Consider the following 18,700-nt stretch of genomic DNA (forward strand, 5'->3'; position numbering starts at 1 on the left):
ATGTATGTATGTATGTATGTATGTATATGTATATATATATATATATATATATATATATATATATATATATATATATAAATATTAATCTAAAAAGAATATGTTCTAAAAAAGTGTTTTATAAAGCAAAAATTGTGATAATATATGCCAAGAATACAAAATTATTTCTGCATTTGTATAATTAAAAGAATTATGATATTAGTTTATGGTCTGATTGTATAATATATAAATGATATTAATATCTATATAATATTAAGAAATTTTATGCTTAAATTTTTAATAAATTTTAAGTTCTATTATAATAGGCATGTTGGATTATTTTTGCTAAATATATGTGCATTATATGTGCATTAGAGTTTTATAAATGTAATATCGATAGGTAATATAAGAAACAAAATGGTTCTTTCAATTTTGAAAAATAGAACGATTTTGAAGATTTTATTTAAATTTTGAATTATTGCATTTTGTTGTGGAAATGAAATCTCTTATCCCTTTCCTTGCATAATGATGAAATGTCTGTGATATTTTATGATGTCCCAATATTTGCATCTTTATTTGATTATATCGTTATGTATTTAAGATTATGGAAAACAAAATGAAATAAATAAATTAATTGAAGAATATTTATTGTAGAATGATCAATGAAGTCAAAACAGAAAATGTTGATATTCGATTAATCGATAATCTCGTACATTTGTATCTTAAATCTCAGGTAATAGTAGTTCTGTCAGTGTTGCCAAATGTAAAATGGTTATATTACAGTAAACGTTATAAATTTTCTGTTGTACATATAATAAATATTTTCATGTGGAAATATTATTACTTGAGTATTATATTTAATTAAAGTTTTATCTTTTTTTACAAACTTTAGTTAGATATTCATAGTTTAACGAACTGTTGATTGGTTAGTATAAGGAATATTTATTATTGAAATAAAAAACAAGTCGTAACAGACTTTGGATGTAAAATAAAATGAAGTGATATATAATAATGATCAATGTACAATTATTATATATTTATGTATTTATATTGAGTATTACTAATTTTGTTTTATTTATAATTCAGTTTATAAAGTAATTTTTTTTTGTATTTCATTGTTTCTATGCGTACAGAACGTATAAAATTTATGAAAAATTTTGTTTTTGTAGACTGGTTAAGTAATAAAATGTTTTGTAAATATTTGTAGATCTTCGAAAATAAATAATAGGTTAATACATAATTTCATAACATGATTGAAACATTTCAAAATTAAATTAATTTTCTCACAGATGATTACAATAAATAAACTATATAGATTAATCAATTTTATTTTGTTAATATTTTAATTTAATTTTTATTTTTTTTCTATTTTAGCTTATGTTTAATACCTATTCAAATCTTATCTATAACGGCATGTGTCTAATAAATATTTCTAACATCAACTAAAGTGATAAATATAAAACATCATAAAATGGAGGTAATTTTTTGAAAATATATAATATTTATCTTTTATATATATATATATATATATATATATATATATTAATCAAAATGTTGTATTGTTTTCTTTCAATTGTGCTAGATATTTATATTATTTTATAAATATATATATATTTTTGAAATATATATGTGTTATATATTTGTAGCTACCATTTGAACTTCCACCTATCTGGCCTGATATAAAAACTGAATTAAAGGAGTATATTGAATGCCCTGAACGGCTTCCCATACATCAACTTGATCATGCTCAATGTTATTGGCCCAGAGAACCTGATATTTGTTCTTTATTAGAATTTGATTTAGCACCACTTAGCACAACTTTAAAATTTGATCGTGATCCAGTAACAGGTCGTGTTGGACAAATGCAAGAAGTTATTTTAAAAGGAGTCGGAGAAAATGCAAGAAATTCAATGTCTATGAAACGTATACCTGGATCTGTTACAGATGATGTTAGAGGTACTTTATATACTTTTCAAAATATTTTACAAACATGTCTACGAAAATACAATACTTACATATTGCATGTTAATTAATAATATTTTACAAAAAATTAATATTTGGTCTAGGCAATACTACTAACATACCATTTTTGCCTGGTGGATTTGATGAACCTATTGTAACAGATGAGATGACAGAAAATATTGATTTTGAGAGGAATTTAAGGACACTAGCAAAAGGATTTAGTTCTGGGATAGAATTTGAAGCTGATAATTGTACGCCAAAGCAGGAATCAATAAATAAACCAACTAAAGTATCAAAAGCAAAAGTACAAATTGAAGATGATATAACAAGTAAAATAAATTTAATGGCTCTTGTAGAACAAGAAGAGCGTGAGCTTAATCTCTGGTCATCTGTGCAAGAACTAAAAGATGATGATGTACAGGAGTCTCCACAAATACCTGCATTAGAAGATATTCCATTGTTACCAATAGAACCAGAAATACCAGTTTTAAACATTTCTGAAGAACCATCTAAAATTATTGAAATGGAATGGGCAGAACAAATAGATGTTTCTGTGCCAATAACAGATTTTGAGAAGAAAATTCCTGATCCAGCAATGACATTTGAATATGAATTGGATACTTTCCAAAAACAGGCTATACTTAAGTTAGAAGAGAATTGTAATGTTTTTGTTGCAGCGCATACTTCTGCAGGAAAAACTACTGTAGCTGAGTATGCTATTGCTTTAACTCAGAAACATATGACAAGGTAAAAATTACTTATGAAGTAAAATAATTTCTTTTATATGGTTAGCATATTTATCTGTGATTGCAATTTTATTATTTAAGGGTAATTTATACTTCTCCTATCAAAGCACTATCAAATCAAAAATATCGTGATTTTAAAAAGAAATTTGAAAGTGTTGGTTTAATAACAGGGGATATTCAAATCAATGAGAGTGCATCTTGTCTTATTATGACTACTGAAATATTACAATCAATGATATATGGAGCATCAGAAGTTCTTAGGGATTTAGAATTTGTAATATTTGATGAAGTACATTATATTAATAATGAGGATGTAAGTATTATTTTTGCACTATTTCAAAGATTACGAATTTGAAAGACACCGATTTTTTAATTGTATTAAAAAATCTTATATTATTTATATTTTATATATCTTATATTATTTGTTTAGAAAATATTTCTATTTTCTATATATAATGTATATAATGCAAATTTTTTTATTTCTAAAATATAGCATGTTAAATTATTTTATATTTATTATTATTGTCTACTATTTATTAGTATTATTTAAAGTTACAACTATAGTATTTCATAAATATATAGCGGGGTCATGTATGGGAAGAAATAGTGATTCTTTTACCACAAACTGTCAATATAGTTATGCTGTCAGCAACTGTGCCAAAACCAATAATATTTGCAAATTGGGTTGGTCGTATCAAAAAACGGAAAATGTACGTAATTAGCACTTTAAAGAGACCTATACCATTGCAACATTATTTGTATACTCCTACTAATGACAAGGAACGTGGCACATTAGTTTTAGTTCTTGATTCAAATGAAGAATTTTCATTGAATGGGTAACTGAATTTTTTGTATTGGTTTTGTTATTAGAATTTTACAAACAATAAGTTTAGGATAGTATTAGAATTAATTTTAATATACCGAATATTTCTTATAGATGGCATCAAGCAACAAAAAATGTTCAATCTGTTAAAAGCCTACAAAGCAATAACACTAACACAAAAGATATTAGGAAAAAGAGATTTTCTGCAAAAGAGCAAATGATGTTATGGAAGAATTTTGTGAATTATTTAAAACATAATGTATGATAAAAAAACTTAAGAATATTCATATTTTGTTTTCTTGTATTTAAAAGCTTTTATTGAAAGAACATGCATTTTTAGGATAAATTGCCTGTTGTTGTATTTACGTTATCCAGGAAACGTTGTGATATCAACGCAAACAGATTAATGAATATTCAATTAACTACATTAGCTGAAAAAATGGAAGTAAAACGCTTTTACCAGCATATTATGAAATATTTGAAAGGTAGTGACAAGCAATTACCACAAGTTTGTATGATGCAAAATCTTTTAGAAAACGGTATTGGTGTACATCATAGTGGGATATTGCCTATTTTAAAGGAAACTGTAGAGATGCTTTTCCAAAACGGTGTTGTTAAGGTAACTTATTCTTATTTATTATTATTAGGACAGTTGAAAAAAAAATAAGATTCTGTTTTGATTGTATGTTATATTGTAGTTATTATTTGCAACTGAAACATTTGCTATGGGAGTCAATATGCCAGCACGAACAGTGGTATTTGATTCAATAACTAAATATGATGGTAATGGATTTCGTACCTTGTATCCTACCGAATACATCCAAATGGCTGGACGTGCTGGTCGAAGAGGTCATGATATAACTGGTACAGTTATAGTAATATGTAATACAGAAGTTCCACACTTTAATGAATTAATGCCGATGATGCAAGGTGAAGCAAAAACATTGGAATCACAATTTAAAGTAACATATTCTATGGTTTTAAATTTGAGAAGAACAAATGAACTAGTTACTGTAGAATCCATGATGCGCAGATCCTTTAAAGAGTCATATCTAATATTAAAAGAAGATAAATACCAAATTGATTTACGTAAAGTTGAAGAAAAATTAGCAGCATTACCACCATTGACGAATATACAAAAGAAATTATCTGGTTTTTATGAAATTGCAATTAATTATTTACAAGAACTTCGTTATTTGAAACCTTATATGCTTGAATCTAAAAAAGCAATAAATAGTTTAACTAAGGGTAGAATTTTAATCATATCATATGAAAATCATTATAGAAACTTAGCTCTACTATTGGATGTACTTTCACGTAAACAAAATGGAAATCAATATAAAGTATTGATATTAAAAGATACAAATGCACAAAATGTTAATAATGATAGATTATTAGAAAATTCTAATAACGTAAAAGAAAAATCTGAAAATTGGTATAGCATTATCAGTCTAACCAAAAAAGATATATTTGTACCAAGTGGGGTTCCATCACATGAAGTTATAACGATTTCTGCATGGAATATACTAGAAATAACAAATTGTCAAATTAAAGTTGATTGTGGTATGGTATTGAAAGATTGGGAAAAAAGACAAATATCAAGATTTAGGTAAACAAAATAATAATATAATAATAAATAAATTTAAAGTTTATTATATGTATATTGTATCTTAAACTGTCTACAGGCATGATCTACCTGGTCCAACTTGTCAAACAGCCATTCAAGAATTAATGGCAATATCTTTAAATGCTGCTAATGATGATAGTATATTATTACCTTACGTTACAATGAAAGTAACTGAAAACCTAAATCCCAGAATGAAACATTTATGCAAACAGAAACAAGCTCTTAGCAGCATGAAATGTATTGATATTCTTAACTTTGAAGAACAATTTGAAACTGTATTTTATCGAAATGAATTGGAAACAGAACGGAAAAAACTTCAACTTAGTCTTAGTGATGAAGGATTATCTTTATATCCAGATTATATAAATATGGTTTCACTTCTTAAACATCTAGGATATATAGATAGTGATGAAAGAAGTTAGTAAACTTTATATGTTTTCATAATACATTGTTTAAAATTGTGAAAATTGTTTTTCTATTCTTTACATATCATTTTGCAGTTGCTTTAAAAGGCAGAGTTGCATTGCAAATAGGAATTAACGAGTTACTCATAACAGAGCTAATTCTAAAAAATGTTTTAACTGTTTTGCAACCAGCTGAAATTGCTGCACTATTATCTGCTTTGATATTTCATCAAAAATCAAATTCTGAATCGACATTTCCAGTTGATTTTCATCACTTGAGAAAGGTAAAATTTAATAGAATTTCTTGTTTTTTCTTTATAACGTATTATTGAATTGACTGAATATTTTATAATTAAAAATAATAAGAAAGAGATATGTAATAATTGATTATTATTGATTAACTATTTTTTTTAGGAACATCAAATTATGCAAAATGTACATGCCGAGTTACAAAACTTAGAACAAATTTATAATTTGAATACACTACAACCATTGAATTTTGGTTTGGTTGAAGTTGTTTATGAATGGGCACAATCAAAATCATTTGCTGAAATAATGCAGAAAATTGATGTGCAAGAAGGTATTATAGTTAGATGCATTCAACAACTTAATGAGACCTTGCAAGATGTGAGAAATGCAGCTGTGACAATTGGTGATCCAGTTTTAAAAGAAAAAATGGAAGAAGCATCCACAGCAATAAAACGTGACATAGTTTTTGCTGCTTCCTTATACACTCAAGATTAATTATGGAGTAAATTGTAATTATAAACTTACTATTTTCTTGTTGGAAACAAATGATCAGATGTTTGTATGTGACATTAAATATAAAGATAATAATTTATTATTGTAAAATTTCAAAAATAATGAATTTGGAAATAAATTTGATATTTTTGTTATATATAGATAATTAAAGCAATATTAAAATATTTAAAATATTAAATATTGCAGAATAAATATTGTCAATTAATATTCTTTCTTTTTTGTAATAATAACTTGGACAATCCTACTAAAAATTTATTGTTATATTTGAACAATATATATATATATATATATATATATATATAGAGAGAGAGAGAGAGAGAGAATTTTATACTTTTTTAAGTTGCAAATCTAGAATTGAGTAAAATCTTTCCGATTAAGTAAAAACAAGAATAAACGATTTTATAAACTTAAGAGTTTAATTTATATTCTAAAATTTTGGTTAGGATATATCTGTAAGCAACTTTGCAGTAACATATTTACGTTAACATATATACTTATATAAAATATATATTTTACTAATTAAATTACAAAGTACGTTGATCTGTATTATTGAGATTGCCTTGACCTTTGTTTAATTCAGAGATACATGCCCATTGACCTTCTGAATTTTCACGCCAAAGAGAAACTTTATTATCTCCACCACTAACTGCTAAAATACCACCTGTCAGAGACCAACTAACATTCCAAATTACATCATCAAAAATATTAAGAACATTTGATGTCCAATTCAAGTAATCGTTTGATGTCCATATAACTACACGACGATCTTGAGAACATGAAGCTAAGGTAGCTCTAGAAGGTCCAACTGCTGGGGCCCATTCAACATCACGTACCTATTAGAAAAAGTCGAATTAAAATATAATTTTTTAAAAATATTCTTATATATTATGAATTAAATTCAAGAATATAAATTTAAACAATTGAGTTACCCAGTCACTGTGAGCTTCTAGTTTATTTTCTTCTATCCATCTATCACCTTCTTCTTTCCATATCTTTACTAAATTATCGCAACCTCCAGTAGCTAATCTTTTTACTGGACCAGTTTTTTGTTGAATATTATTTGAATCAAAACTAGTATCTATTGCAGGGCACCAACTTACTGCATTACATCCAATAGTATGTGCATTTGTTATTTTTTGTGTATCCCAGGTATCGGCATTATTAGTAAGTATAGAAATGGAACCATCTGAACTACCACAGGCTAAAATCAAACCAAATTCGTGTGGTGCCCAAGCAACTGAATTGACTGAAGAATCATGTCCTGTATGTTCATAGATTTTTATCCATTCACCAAGTTCTTTCCAGATAATAACTTTTCTATAAAATATAAAATATTAAATTAAATAAACGATATCCTTGCATTCAAATTGCTGACATATGACAATAGTTATCAATAAAAAGGAACCAACCGATCATAACTACATGAAGCTAGAATGTTTCCAAATTTGGGATGTGCCCAAGCAACTTGCCACACTGGACCTACGTGTCCTTTAAGATCTGCAACTAAACTCTGCGATCCATTTTTTAAGTCAAAAATCTTTACAGAATTGTCACTTGAACATGTTGCTAACCTCAAACCATAATAATCCATTTCAGCATCATGGATCATATCTTCGTGATTTGTATCAACAGTATTTAGAACAGACACCATGTTGTATTATTTATTATTTGATTATCTTAATGATTTAATCCATAAACTGATTAAAATTTATAATAACTAAATATTTACAGACGTACCGAAGGTTATGTTATTTCCCCGCCTGTCACTACGTGGAAGCATGTGCGCAAATACACTGCGCACTCTACCTATAAATGAAGTAATACCGATTTAAAATTCATTCTTTTTCTATCTTTCTCTCTCTCTCTCTCTCTCTCTCTCTCTCACTCTTTTTCATTCTCTTTTTCTCTCTGTCATTATAGAATATTTTATATTTAATGTTGTTATAAATCGATAAATTGCATTAATTATGATTAATTTTATACGATCGTATAAAGTAATGAGTTTAAAAACAACATTAATAAATAATATATTTATTATTTCGAATAAATTTCGGTATATTTTTTCGAAAAAACAAGAAATGAATACATCAGATGCTTCGGATGTTTTCGATTGGCCCACGAGGGGTGCGTTTGCAACGACAAAGAAGAGAATGATTTTGAATGCAATGATTGTCGTAGATAATTTTTTATTTTTATATTATAGATGCTTTTTCTATATTAGTTATTATTTTGTTTTTTTTCATTCTTTTTTAATCAGATTAACCAAGATTCTTTTAGATGTTTCATGTTTTTTTTTGCTTATGAAGATTTATTTCGTTAATAATTCAAAATATAAGCTATACTTTCCTTTATAAATTTGTATTTTTATTGTATTAATTTCCGCTATACAAAGTGACCATTTGATGGTTACTACATAGCCGGATCGATATAATTATATTAATTTGTAAATAATATTAATTTATATTCAATATGCATAATATAAAATATAAAAAAACACTATTTACAAAATTATATGGTGTATTACGTAATAAATTTACTGTATCTTATCGTACAAGAATTTACTTTTAATACTTTATTTCAGAATCAAAGTTTATAGTGGCCACTTTCTAGAATTTTTCCTATATGTGTGTCTATCATGTAACACATGTCACACACACATACGTTTAAAATATATAGTTTTGATTAAAAAAAAGCTATGGGTGTGTGACGACAAATTAAAGTGTATGTAAGAAAACGAAAATTAACATGTATTTTAACTTAAAGAATCTTCCAATATACCAATCGATTTCTGAATAAATGATTTTTAATCGACATTTTTAACAAGTAGTGACAACGTCGAGAATAAAAGATATTCGTATGGATAATAATTCTATGCAAGAAGATGGACATTTTCATTATAATTCTTTTTCATGTTTTCTGCTTTATTTCTATATTAATTATAAATTTTCATAGTTTGGACTAACAAAATATCCGTTTACATAGTTTTTAAGTATATTATATTTCTAGTATTTCGATATTCTTTTGTAATAGATCGAAAAATTACAAGCTTTGTGGGGTGGGTATTGCATAGGTGACATATTGCACATGCTTGAGAATCCACTTAGTTTCTTTACTGTTGATTATTCTTATCATTTTTAATTATTTTGTGATACCGATGACAACGGAGCTTCGTTGTCTCGTTAATTACAGATAATTAGTATATTTTTTCTAACGTACACCTCTGTTTTACATATTAATCAATTGTCGGAAATGTAATTTTCACAAGTCAACGTTTGCAAGTCGTGCCATCGTCTTGTTGAAAAGATATCCACGAAAATAAAATCTGCGTCTTGGCGTCTTTTAGAAATACTTTTTATTTCGAATTTTCGAATTTATTTTCACGATATCGATACTTTTTTCATCCATTAACGACACTGCCAATTAATAATCTTTCATTAATTAGTCACGATCGATTGAATGTTGTCTTATATATGGTTTTCATATCATATACACATAATTATACATGTATATATATATATTGGGTTGTCCGGAAAATTTGTGCCGATTTTGAAGAAAAATTGAAACGCAGATTTAAATTTTAGTATACATTTATAAAATTATATAGCTGCCATTCTGTTCTACAACCTTTTTTCATCTTTCAAACAACTTGAAAATTTCTTCCTTCCAGAATCTCTCAGGTTTATCAGCGAAAAACTTTTTTACATGATTTTTTATATCGATCAAAGAATTGAAGTTTTTTCTATTAAGGGAATTTTGTAATGATCAGAATAGGTGAGGTCTAGTAAACATGGTGGATGGTGTAGAACATCCTAACCGAGCTCCAACAACTTTTATCGAGTTATCAAAGACACATAAGGCCGCGCATTGCCTTGACGAAACACGACGCCCTTCCGATTCGTTATTTCTGGACGTTTTTGTTCAATTGTTGTTTTTATTTGTCTAATTGGTAACAATATTTCTCTGAATTTATCATTTCTCGTAATAATTAATGTCCGAAACGAGCAAAAGTGACCATAAATAAGACTTTGGTTTTACTTACGAATGGTTTCCTATATGTGTAATCCCTAATATATTTTTTTCTAGTGAATTTTTTATTATTATTATGTCAGGATATTCTTGTTTTATCTGATTTGTTTATTTAATTAACAGTGCTGTTAGTTAGTATTCTTTTTCTTTCTTAATGTTTGCATTACATATTGTAATACATATTAATTATGAAATCGGGCATTTATTTACCCGATTTCATATCTATATATATGATATATATATTTCATACTTAGATGTTAATACAGCTATCGCGGATCGCTCAAAGGTCCTTATGCGGTGTTTAATGTAGTAAAGTAATATAAGGATTTTTACAACTCTACTTTTACCATGATGTAGTAACTATTATAATCATCATCGTTATCATCATCCTCTTCCTCCCCCTATCTATCCATCCTCTCCTCCTCTTTTTGTGTAAGTACTTACTCAAAGTAGAATATACCTGCATACGTAAAATGGAAATATTACAATTCTTGTGATCTATTAAATTATTATCAAATCTTGTGAATATTAAAATTCTTGTGATTATCAAAACTTTTTCATTTGTTAAGTGCAAGTAGTTAATCTTAATAGATTCATCGATTAAAATGAATATTATGTCTGCTGGAACATTCGATTACATATGCCTGTGTAAATATATACGGTTAGTGGATTCTTTGAGTCCATTGATTGTCCGTAAGCTAGGATAGCTTAACGGTATAAGTCAAATATTAATAAATCTTTCATTTTTTTTCTTTTTTTTTTTAACAAATAAATAAATAAAGATCAGTAGAAAATCGAGACGTGCCCAGGTAGAACAGGAAACGCAGTTAAGGATACGTGTTTGGATTCGTCAGTGGCGTTTGGGGTGATGCATTCGCAAATTTTGCCATGCTTCAGTAGTTATATTATTTAGAAGAAATTGATACTTTACATTGCAAGCATTTACTGTTCGTTAGGTTAAATAAAAAAAAAAATAATAAAAAATAGCAAATGTGTTTTTTACTTCCCGATTTCTTTTTACTTCCCAATTCCCCTTAGTCTCGTTCAATGCAACACAAGTGGTTTGAGTCTTGTTGCGTAAAGTGAGATCAGATCAAGAATAGATCTGTTACGATTTCATTCTTATAGTATAATCCACTGCAGCATGTTAATTTTTGTGGGTGTGTTGTTTTAAGCGGTAGGTCGTTTTTTGATGCGTTAACTTTTCATGCGTTCGCACGTAAGGAATACTCCAAAGTAATGGTTAGAGCACGAAGAAGAGGCTATATGCTGAAGAGGCTCCCACAAACTGTGGCTCAAGAGGACAAATTTCGACTACAAGTCATTTTTCGGAGGTGATCGGCATGTCGAACCCTTTGTTAATAGCTTGTGGACTTATAAAAATCCCCTTTATCTTATTACAACGTTGATATTTATACTCGTAGTAGTGTAGTAGTAGTTTGATACTGAATGGAGATGATGGATCATTCTATCTCCTTGCTACAGCATTTCGTATTTGCGTACGTGAAAAATCAGGGTCCTTGTGATTAGAATCAAGCTTTTGCAATTAGTTAATAGAATTTTTTATTATTTATTATTTACTATTGTATATAGTTTTATTTAATTAATAGAGTTTTTTCAATTTTTTCTTAAAGTAAAATCGAGTCATAGAATATTTTCAAAATAGAGTTAATTTTTCATTTTAAAGTATGGTCGAATCATTGCATTTTTCTTTTTAAATTGAAGTCGTATTTTCTTTTTTAAATTAAATTTGAGCCCTTGTATTTTTTCTTTTTAAATTAAAATCGAGTTCTTACATTTTAAAAGTTTTAAAGTAATAAAATCTTTAGATTTATAGTTATAAAAATAGAGTCACGCTCGTTAAATATTGTGTGGACATCCATGGCCTGCAACAACATTACACTTAGGTGTACATCTGGTTACCTAAGCGTGTAGATTTTTAATTCAGAATAATCATATATTTTTTCTCTTTCATTTTCATAACTGCATAATGTTTATGTATATATACGAGACACATACATATTTCATACCTATATGCCAACACAGTACTATCACGGGTCGCTCAAAAGCCCTTATGTGGTAAATTTTGTGTACACAAGATTGTAAAATCATTTTTACAATTTCTTACTTTTACCAAGAGTTGTAAAATGACATATGTGGTAACTATCATCATTATCATCATCTTCATTATTCTTTTGTAGTCAAATTCTTATTAATCTAATTATTCTGATTATTCTAATTAAAAATCTACAAAATTGATGTACATATCGAGAAAGAACATATCTGCATTCAGGAATGCAAATGAATATATTATAGCAAGAATATGTATTTCTCATTCAAAATGATCAAAAATAAATAAATGAATGAATGCACTAATATAGATACTTAATGAACCAATATTTCAATATTTCAATCTCATAATATTTTTCTCAAGAAATTGAAGTTTTCTAACAATAAATAGAGAATATTTCCTTTTATTTCATATATAATAATTAACTTATATTTAATACTAATTTTTTTGGCCATTTTTATGCTTGTTTTTCGATAAATTGTAAAAATTATCAAGGTTAAATAATACAAATATAATATAATATAATATCCTTTTATCAATGGATATTAGCAACAATATAAAAAAAATAATATTTGGAAGTTTGTAATACTATCATATATGATATAAAAATAAAAATTAGATCAGATTATAAAGAAACAATAAAGATTATAAATGCATAATATAAAATTGATTTATGTTTCAGATTTTCCAGTCAAATAAAAATCAAAGCAAAATAATAATGTGAATAAATAAAAATACATTTAATTATTGAAGACTTGAATGAAGATTTAGAATTATAAAAAATGAAAACCAATACAGAATGAATTGTTTGCAATTATTTCTTTTATTCATTTGAAATTTTTAACTAATCTTTACAGGATTGATTTCTGTTTCAGAAAATATCTAAATTAATAAGATTCGATTTTTCTCTTCGTTGATGTTATTTCGTGTGTACGTGTATTTGTGTGTGTGTTGTGCATATAAAATAATTATTATTTTAATATATATTTTATTTTCAGAAAATAATAATATTATAAACTTCTTATATCCACAAATAACTGGTTCATTGCTCATAAATGCTAATTTGTTATATAAAATTTACATATTATTTTGAATGCTTCTTGTTTAATTATAAAATAGTTTAGATGTTTTTATGTTCATGGATACACAAGAGTACTATTTACAACTGAAGAAATTATACATATAATCTAATATAAGATAATAAGATAATTTATGTACTGTAAAAAAAAAGAATGGCAAAATGGCCAATCTTTAATCTTATAAAAAATTAGATTCTTTTTGTTACATTTTAAATAATAAGGCGATATTTTTATAATATTATGTATTATTATTATCAAATAATATTTGATAGGATACATAATCTTTATATAATCTATATACGTTACGTGTATAATAATCATTGTATTCCATTTGTGGTTTCAACATAATCATTTTGTTTCAATATTCACATTAATCGAGTTTGGGAATAAAGTTTCATGAAGAATGATTGAAGTGCTCTCTTTTTCGGATAGGAAGGTCAACATCAAACGGTTTCATAAATTTTCGTCTTATTTCGATTGATTAGAATAAAATTTTTGGTTCGTTTCGCGAATGATTTCTTTTCCAAGTTATGATAATTATTATTAGATACGTAATAATAATCATTCTATGTAATTGGTTATAAAATAATTGATATATGTAATTAAGAGTAGAGTTTGAGCTCGTGGACCTTCGTATGTAGCAACCTCCATGTGATAAGACTTGGAAGTCGATATTAGTTGTAATATATGATTAATATAAATAATGCAAGTGCTATTGAGCTAATGGCTGCATTTAAATTCAATCAAAATTTATTATGTTCTATGATAATTTTTTCTATCTTCCCATATTGTCCATTTTTTAAATAGAGTTATAGATAGATTATTTTATTATTTAATGTATTCATTATTATATCTCCTTTGAAATTATATAATATATGCAATATAATATTTTTTATTGATACTTATATAATAAAATTATGTATATTATATATATTATATATATAATTTTATAAATATCTTTTGTTCGAGTAAGTCACGTTTAAGGTTTTAGGTGATTAAGAGAAATCAAATTGAGAATATAGTTCGCTGAAGTCTAATTGAAGAATGATACACAAGAGAAGATTGTACAAATAACTAAATTGCAAGTGTTTATTCATCTTTTACCTCGTTATACAATTATTAATGCGTAGATTTACGCATGACTGAATAAAAAGAACTATACATTCCTACATATATACATACATACATGCATGCATATATATCTATACACATATCTTTTTAGATTTTTGAAAAATGTTATTTTCTTTGTGAAAGTTATATTTAAAAATAAGTAATATTGAAGAATTATATTCACACAAGTAAAAAGCTATTCTGAAAATTTTAGAAGTAGTGTAGAAAGTTTTTATCTTTTGAATGAACTGTTGATCACCAAAATCGGATGGAAATTGCGACTATTATTTTGTGTCGTTCAAGTTTTCACGTTCTTGTTCAAACCGGAATGGATGAACTAATGATTATTATTATTGTTATTATTATTATTATTATTATTATTATTATTATTATTATCATTATCACTGTCGTTATTATTATTGTAATTGTAAAATTGTATCCAGATACGTACGAATGCACGCGCACATACTACACATATATACATACATATATACACAAAATAACATAAATTACCTAACTTTGACCTGCTATCTTGAGTCCCACATTACTCCTACTCTCATGACGGGACTTACTATTGATCAAAATGCTTCTCCTACCTATGCTTTTCATTCTCGCACCTTCGAGTTCGAAAAAAGAATCCTAGAAGACGACTTGAAAATATTATTATTTTCGACACTTAAAAATCACTTTTCAACTCTAAAAAATTTCTATTGTCGCATTCAGTGAAATAATAATGAAATAAAATATTGAGTAGAAAAAGTTCGAGAAGTTTTTCGACAATAGGAGATTCTTTATATTTTCCTACTTAATCTCCTTTCCCGTGATGAATACGGAATATTTTTTATTTAGAAATTACGAACCTTTCCGAAGATGAAATAAAATGCCATACGAACACCATTGTGGGCACTTCATGCAGCAGCTATTTAAACGTTCGATAAGAAACTATCTAGCAATCGAATTCAGACGAGAAGGCTACAGCTGACTTAAGCAAGGAAAACTCAAAATGAACATCAAGCAAAGGAGATCATCGTCTGAAAATATGACTGAAATCCAACAGCCGAACGACTAGCCATTAGTCAATAGTGTCATTTTATTTAATTCTGTAAGTCGAAACGAATTAAACGCATAAAACAAATAACATATTTATATTACAATATTAGTAAAAAAATTATAATTTTTATACTGCAAAATGATTACGATAGAGAAATTAATGCGAAAATTAACCTACGATTTAAAAATAAACCCTATTTCGCAACGTATAGAAACCCCTAAAGAGAAACGATATTATTCAGTAAAAGAAGTAGCCGAATGTATAGTATTGTAACATATATATATATGTTATAGTATTCAATGGTTCAAATGTACACGCTAAATCATTTATTCTTGCATGTGAAAACGCTCGTGATCTCATAGATCCAATGGATATTCCGTACTTGAGTCACATTATTCATTCAAAGATCCGTGTTGAAGCAGATATAAATTTATATTACATAGATACAGATTTTGATAATATAATGTATGAGATAAAATGACTATATTTACCGTGAGACGTTCAGTAAAAATGGCAAACTGAATTAGCTTTTGTAAAACAAGAGTTCTATGAAACTTCGTTAGAATACGGTGAACGCATAAAGAAAATAGTAAATTACGCAAAAAAAAAAAAATACAAGAAAATAATAGACCAGAAATTGCAATAAGTATAATAAAAACTTTAGAAGACACTCTTCTGAATAGTTTTGTAGTTGGACTGGAAAATAAGCAATTAGAGAATAAAATAAATTATACAAATGCAAAATTTAAGAGAATCGATAGAAAATGCAGAATACATCCCCAAACTTTGATGACGATTATCAATATTATGAAAAGTCAGGACGCATTTATTACAATTATCCTTATAGAAAAAGTCAAGCTTTGGAATATTTTATGCCTGCACAAGCAACAAAAAGACCATAATACTATACTAATGTAGACACATATAATAAACGTCAACGACAATATAAAACAAATGATATTAAATATGAATACCCACAATACGATCTGTCAAATAGTTATTATGCATCCAGGAAAAAGATATAGTACTTCCAGATATATTTTGCGAATATTGTAACCATACAGATCATATTATCGAGGAATGCAAAGTATTTATAAAAATTTGCAAATTTTATAAAAGATGTAAAATGTGAGGACACAACATTAACGAATGTCGTAGAATACAAAATTCAACATTGTACACACAATCAAACAATTACCCAATCATACATTTTATCATTACGGACAAGCGATCGATGAATATAGAACTTTAACGATGACAGTCAAAAATTCTGTGAATACTACAGAAATTTCGGTTAATACGGTCGTCGATGAACGTAAAAACGACAAACTCTCGATAACACGAAAAATTTAGGAAACGCTCATAACAGTTTAGGAAAAAATGATATATCATAAAAACTTTAAAGTGGAAATTTTATATAACATAGAAAATAGAAAAATAATTATAAGAAACTAAAGAAGATAATTTTAAAAATAAAAGTATTAAAAATACAAATTTTTAAGATGCAAATTTAAAACATAATTAAGGTGAAATCTAATGGATTGATTATCGAAAAAAGTGAAACTTCATATAGTTTAGGAAATAAGATAATTACGATAAATTCCAAAAAAAAAAAAACGGAAATACTAATGATAACGATACGTATACCAAATCTTTCTCTAAATAAAGAAAAGATTTTATATTAAAGTAATAAAAAAAAGCATCAAAAGCTTTTCTCAAGAACTACAGCAAAGGTTCTTTTAAAACTAAAATAAAGAACACTCAAATTTTTTAAACTCTGAAACAAGGTACCTGAAAACTATATAAACTCTTAAATAGTTACGCAGGTACGAAGAAACCCTTCAAATAAGAAACACGAGAAATATTAAGAGTCCAGTTTTTTTTTTCGAACATAGACGAACCACTAACATTTCCGATAATCCTGCAGATAATTTAAAGTTGAACATTTTACTCAATGTGAATTTATCATAGACTAAAAAAATCTCCTAGTTGCATATAGTATTTAATTTAAAATACATAAAGGATTATATTTTTATGATATAAAAATTATTTATTATAAACGTGACAAATATAATTTGTAAGATATTAATATATGTGACGTCTCATTAAAAAAAAAAAATAATAATAAATTAAAAAAAGAAAATATAAATATGTATATATATTTAAGTATAAGAAAATTGTAAAAAACGTCCTCAATAAAAGTCTACATCTTTTTTTAAAGGAGTGAAATGTTATTCCTCTCTATCGTCCATATCATTTTATTATTATAATTATACTTATAATCAAAATCAAAAATTTGAATTAGATTATATAATCCGCTCAGCAAAGAAAAATAAATATAAATCTTCAATTAAAAAAACTTTAACAAAACTGCAGATACAAATTTTATTTTCCATTTTCGTCGTCGTCGTTCACAAAACTGAATCGTTGTTTTGTTGAGAAATTAGAGTACTTTTAAGATAAATTTCAATTTATTGACCGTATCGCATAATTCCTCTGCACAATCTTTTGTAAGCAATAAATAATTATTTTTTAATTTAATTTAATTTAATTTTAATTTAATTTAATTTAATTTAATCAAAATGATTTTTTGCTAGGCATACGTAATTTTCTTTCATACATATGTATGTAGCTTTCCTATATGTCCTATTTCGCTCGCTAAAAAATAAATAATCAATAAATCAAATAATAAAAGAATTGATCTCTTTTTATGATATATCTCTCTTAATAATTATCTGAAAAAATAATATTTTATAAAATTGTTATTTATAAGTATTTAATATTAAGTAATATATAAATTAAATGAATTTTATGATCGGTTAGTAATCAGAAATCATCGAGAATGTTTTAGAAGAAATTGATACGACATAACGCGGGAAAGTAATAACTTGGAATATGGAAAGAAAAAAGAAGTCTAATTTATATACTGACCTACATAAATTCCAAAAAGTATTAACGCACTGATCTATATAATTTCTTGGAAAATTTTTGCTTTCAATGCGAAAATAAACGATAAAAAACTTGCTTCAACATGACACTGCATAAATTATACACGAATTCCGT

The 18,700-nt window shown here is 26.4% G+C and overlaps 2 protein-coding genes across 2 annotated transcripts; one reads left to right on the forward strand and one right to left on the reverse strand.

Moving 5' to 3' along the window:
• The first annotated feature begins 240 nt into the window (after nt 1–240).
• tst (superkiller complex helicase subunit twister) lies at nt 241–6,461 on the forward strand. The gene is made up of 12 exons (XM_035863389.2): nt 241–901; nt 1,351–1,453; nt 1,623–1,932; nt 2,043–2,685; nt 2,766–2,997; nt 3,267–3,520; nt 3,622–3,766; nt 3,848–4,126; nt 4,206–5,116; nt 5,193–5,551; nt 5,635–5,822; nt 5,953–6,461. The coding sequence occupies exons 2-12, from the start codon at nt 1,448–1,450 to the stop codon at nt 6,280–6,282; spliced, it is 3,657 nt and encodes a 1,218-aa protein (XP_035719282.1). The 5' UTR covers nt 241–901; nt 1,351–1,447; the 3' UTR covers nt 6,283–6,461.
• A 330-nt stretch (nt 6,462–6,791) lies between these two features.
• Nucleotides 6,792–8,088, reverse strand: Sec13 (nuclear pore and COPII coat complex component secretory 13). Its single transcript, XM_035863604.2, has 3 exons — nt 7,710–8,088; nt 7,230–7,617; nt 6,792–7,133 (listed from the first exon to the last, which is right to left on the reverse strand). Exons 1-3 carry the CDS (start codon nt 7,949–7,951, stop codon nt 6,825–6,827), a joined length of 939 nt encoding a protein of 312 aa, XP_035719497.1. The 5' UTR covers nt 7,952–8,088; the 3' UTR covers nt 6,792–6,824.
• Nucleotides 8,089–18,700: the final 10,612 nt, after the last annotated feature.

This window comes from Vespa mandarinia, chromosome 7 (assembly GCF_050613455.1).
Source record: "Vespa mandarinia isolate Hongniang chromosome 7, ASM5061345v1, whole genome shotgun sequence".
NCBI lineage: Eukaryota > Metazoa > Arthropoda > Insecta > Hymenoptera > Vespidae > Vespa > Vespa mandarinia.

Coding starts and splice junctions, on each gene's coding strand:
- tst (XM_035863389.2), top strand. Junction 3,767..3,847: donor TGAATTATTTAAAACATAAT/GTATGATAAAAA, acceptor ATGCATTTTTAG/GATAAATTGCCTGTTGTTGT. Junction 5,552..5,634: donor TATAGATAGTGATGAAAGAA/GTTAGTAAACTT, acceptor ATCATTTTGCAG/TTGCTTTAAAAGGCAGAGTT.
- Sec13 (XM_035863604.2), bottom strand. CDS start 7,951: ATGGTGTCTGTTCTAAATACTGTTGATACAAATCACGAAGATATGATC. Junction 7,618..7,709: donor GCTTCATGTAGTTATGATCG/GTTGGTTCCTTT, acceptor TATATTTTATAG/AAAAGTTATTATCTGGAAAG. Junction 7,134..7,229: donor TAGAAGCTCACAGTGACTGG/GTAACTCAATTG, acceptor TTTTTCTAATAG/GTACGTGATGTTGAATGGGC.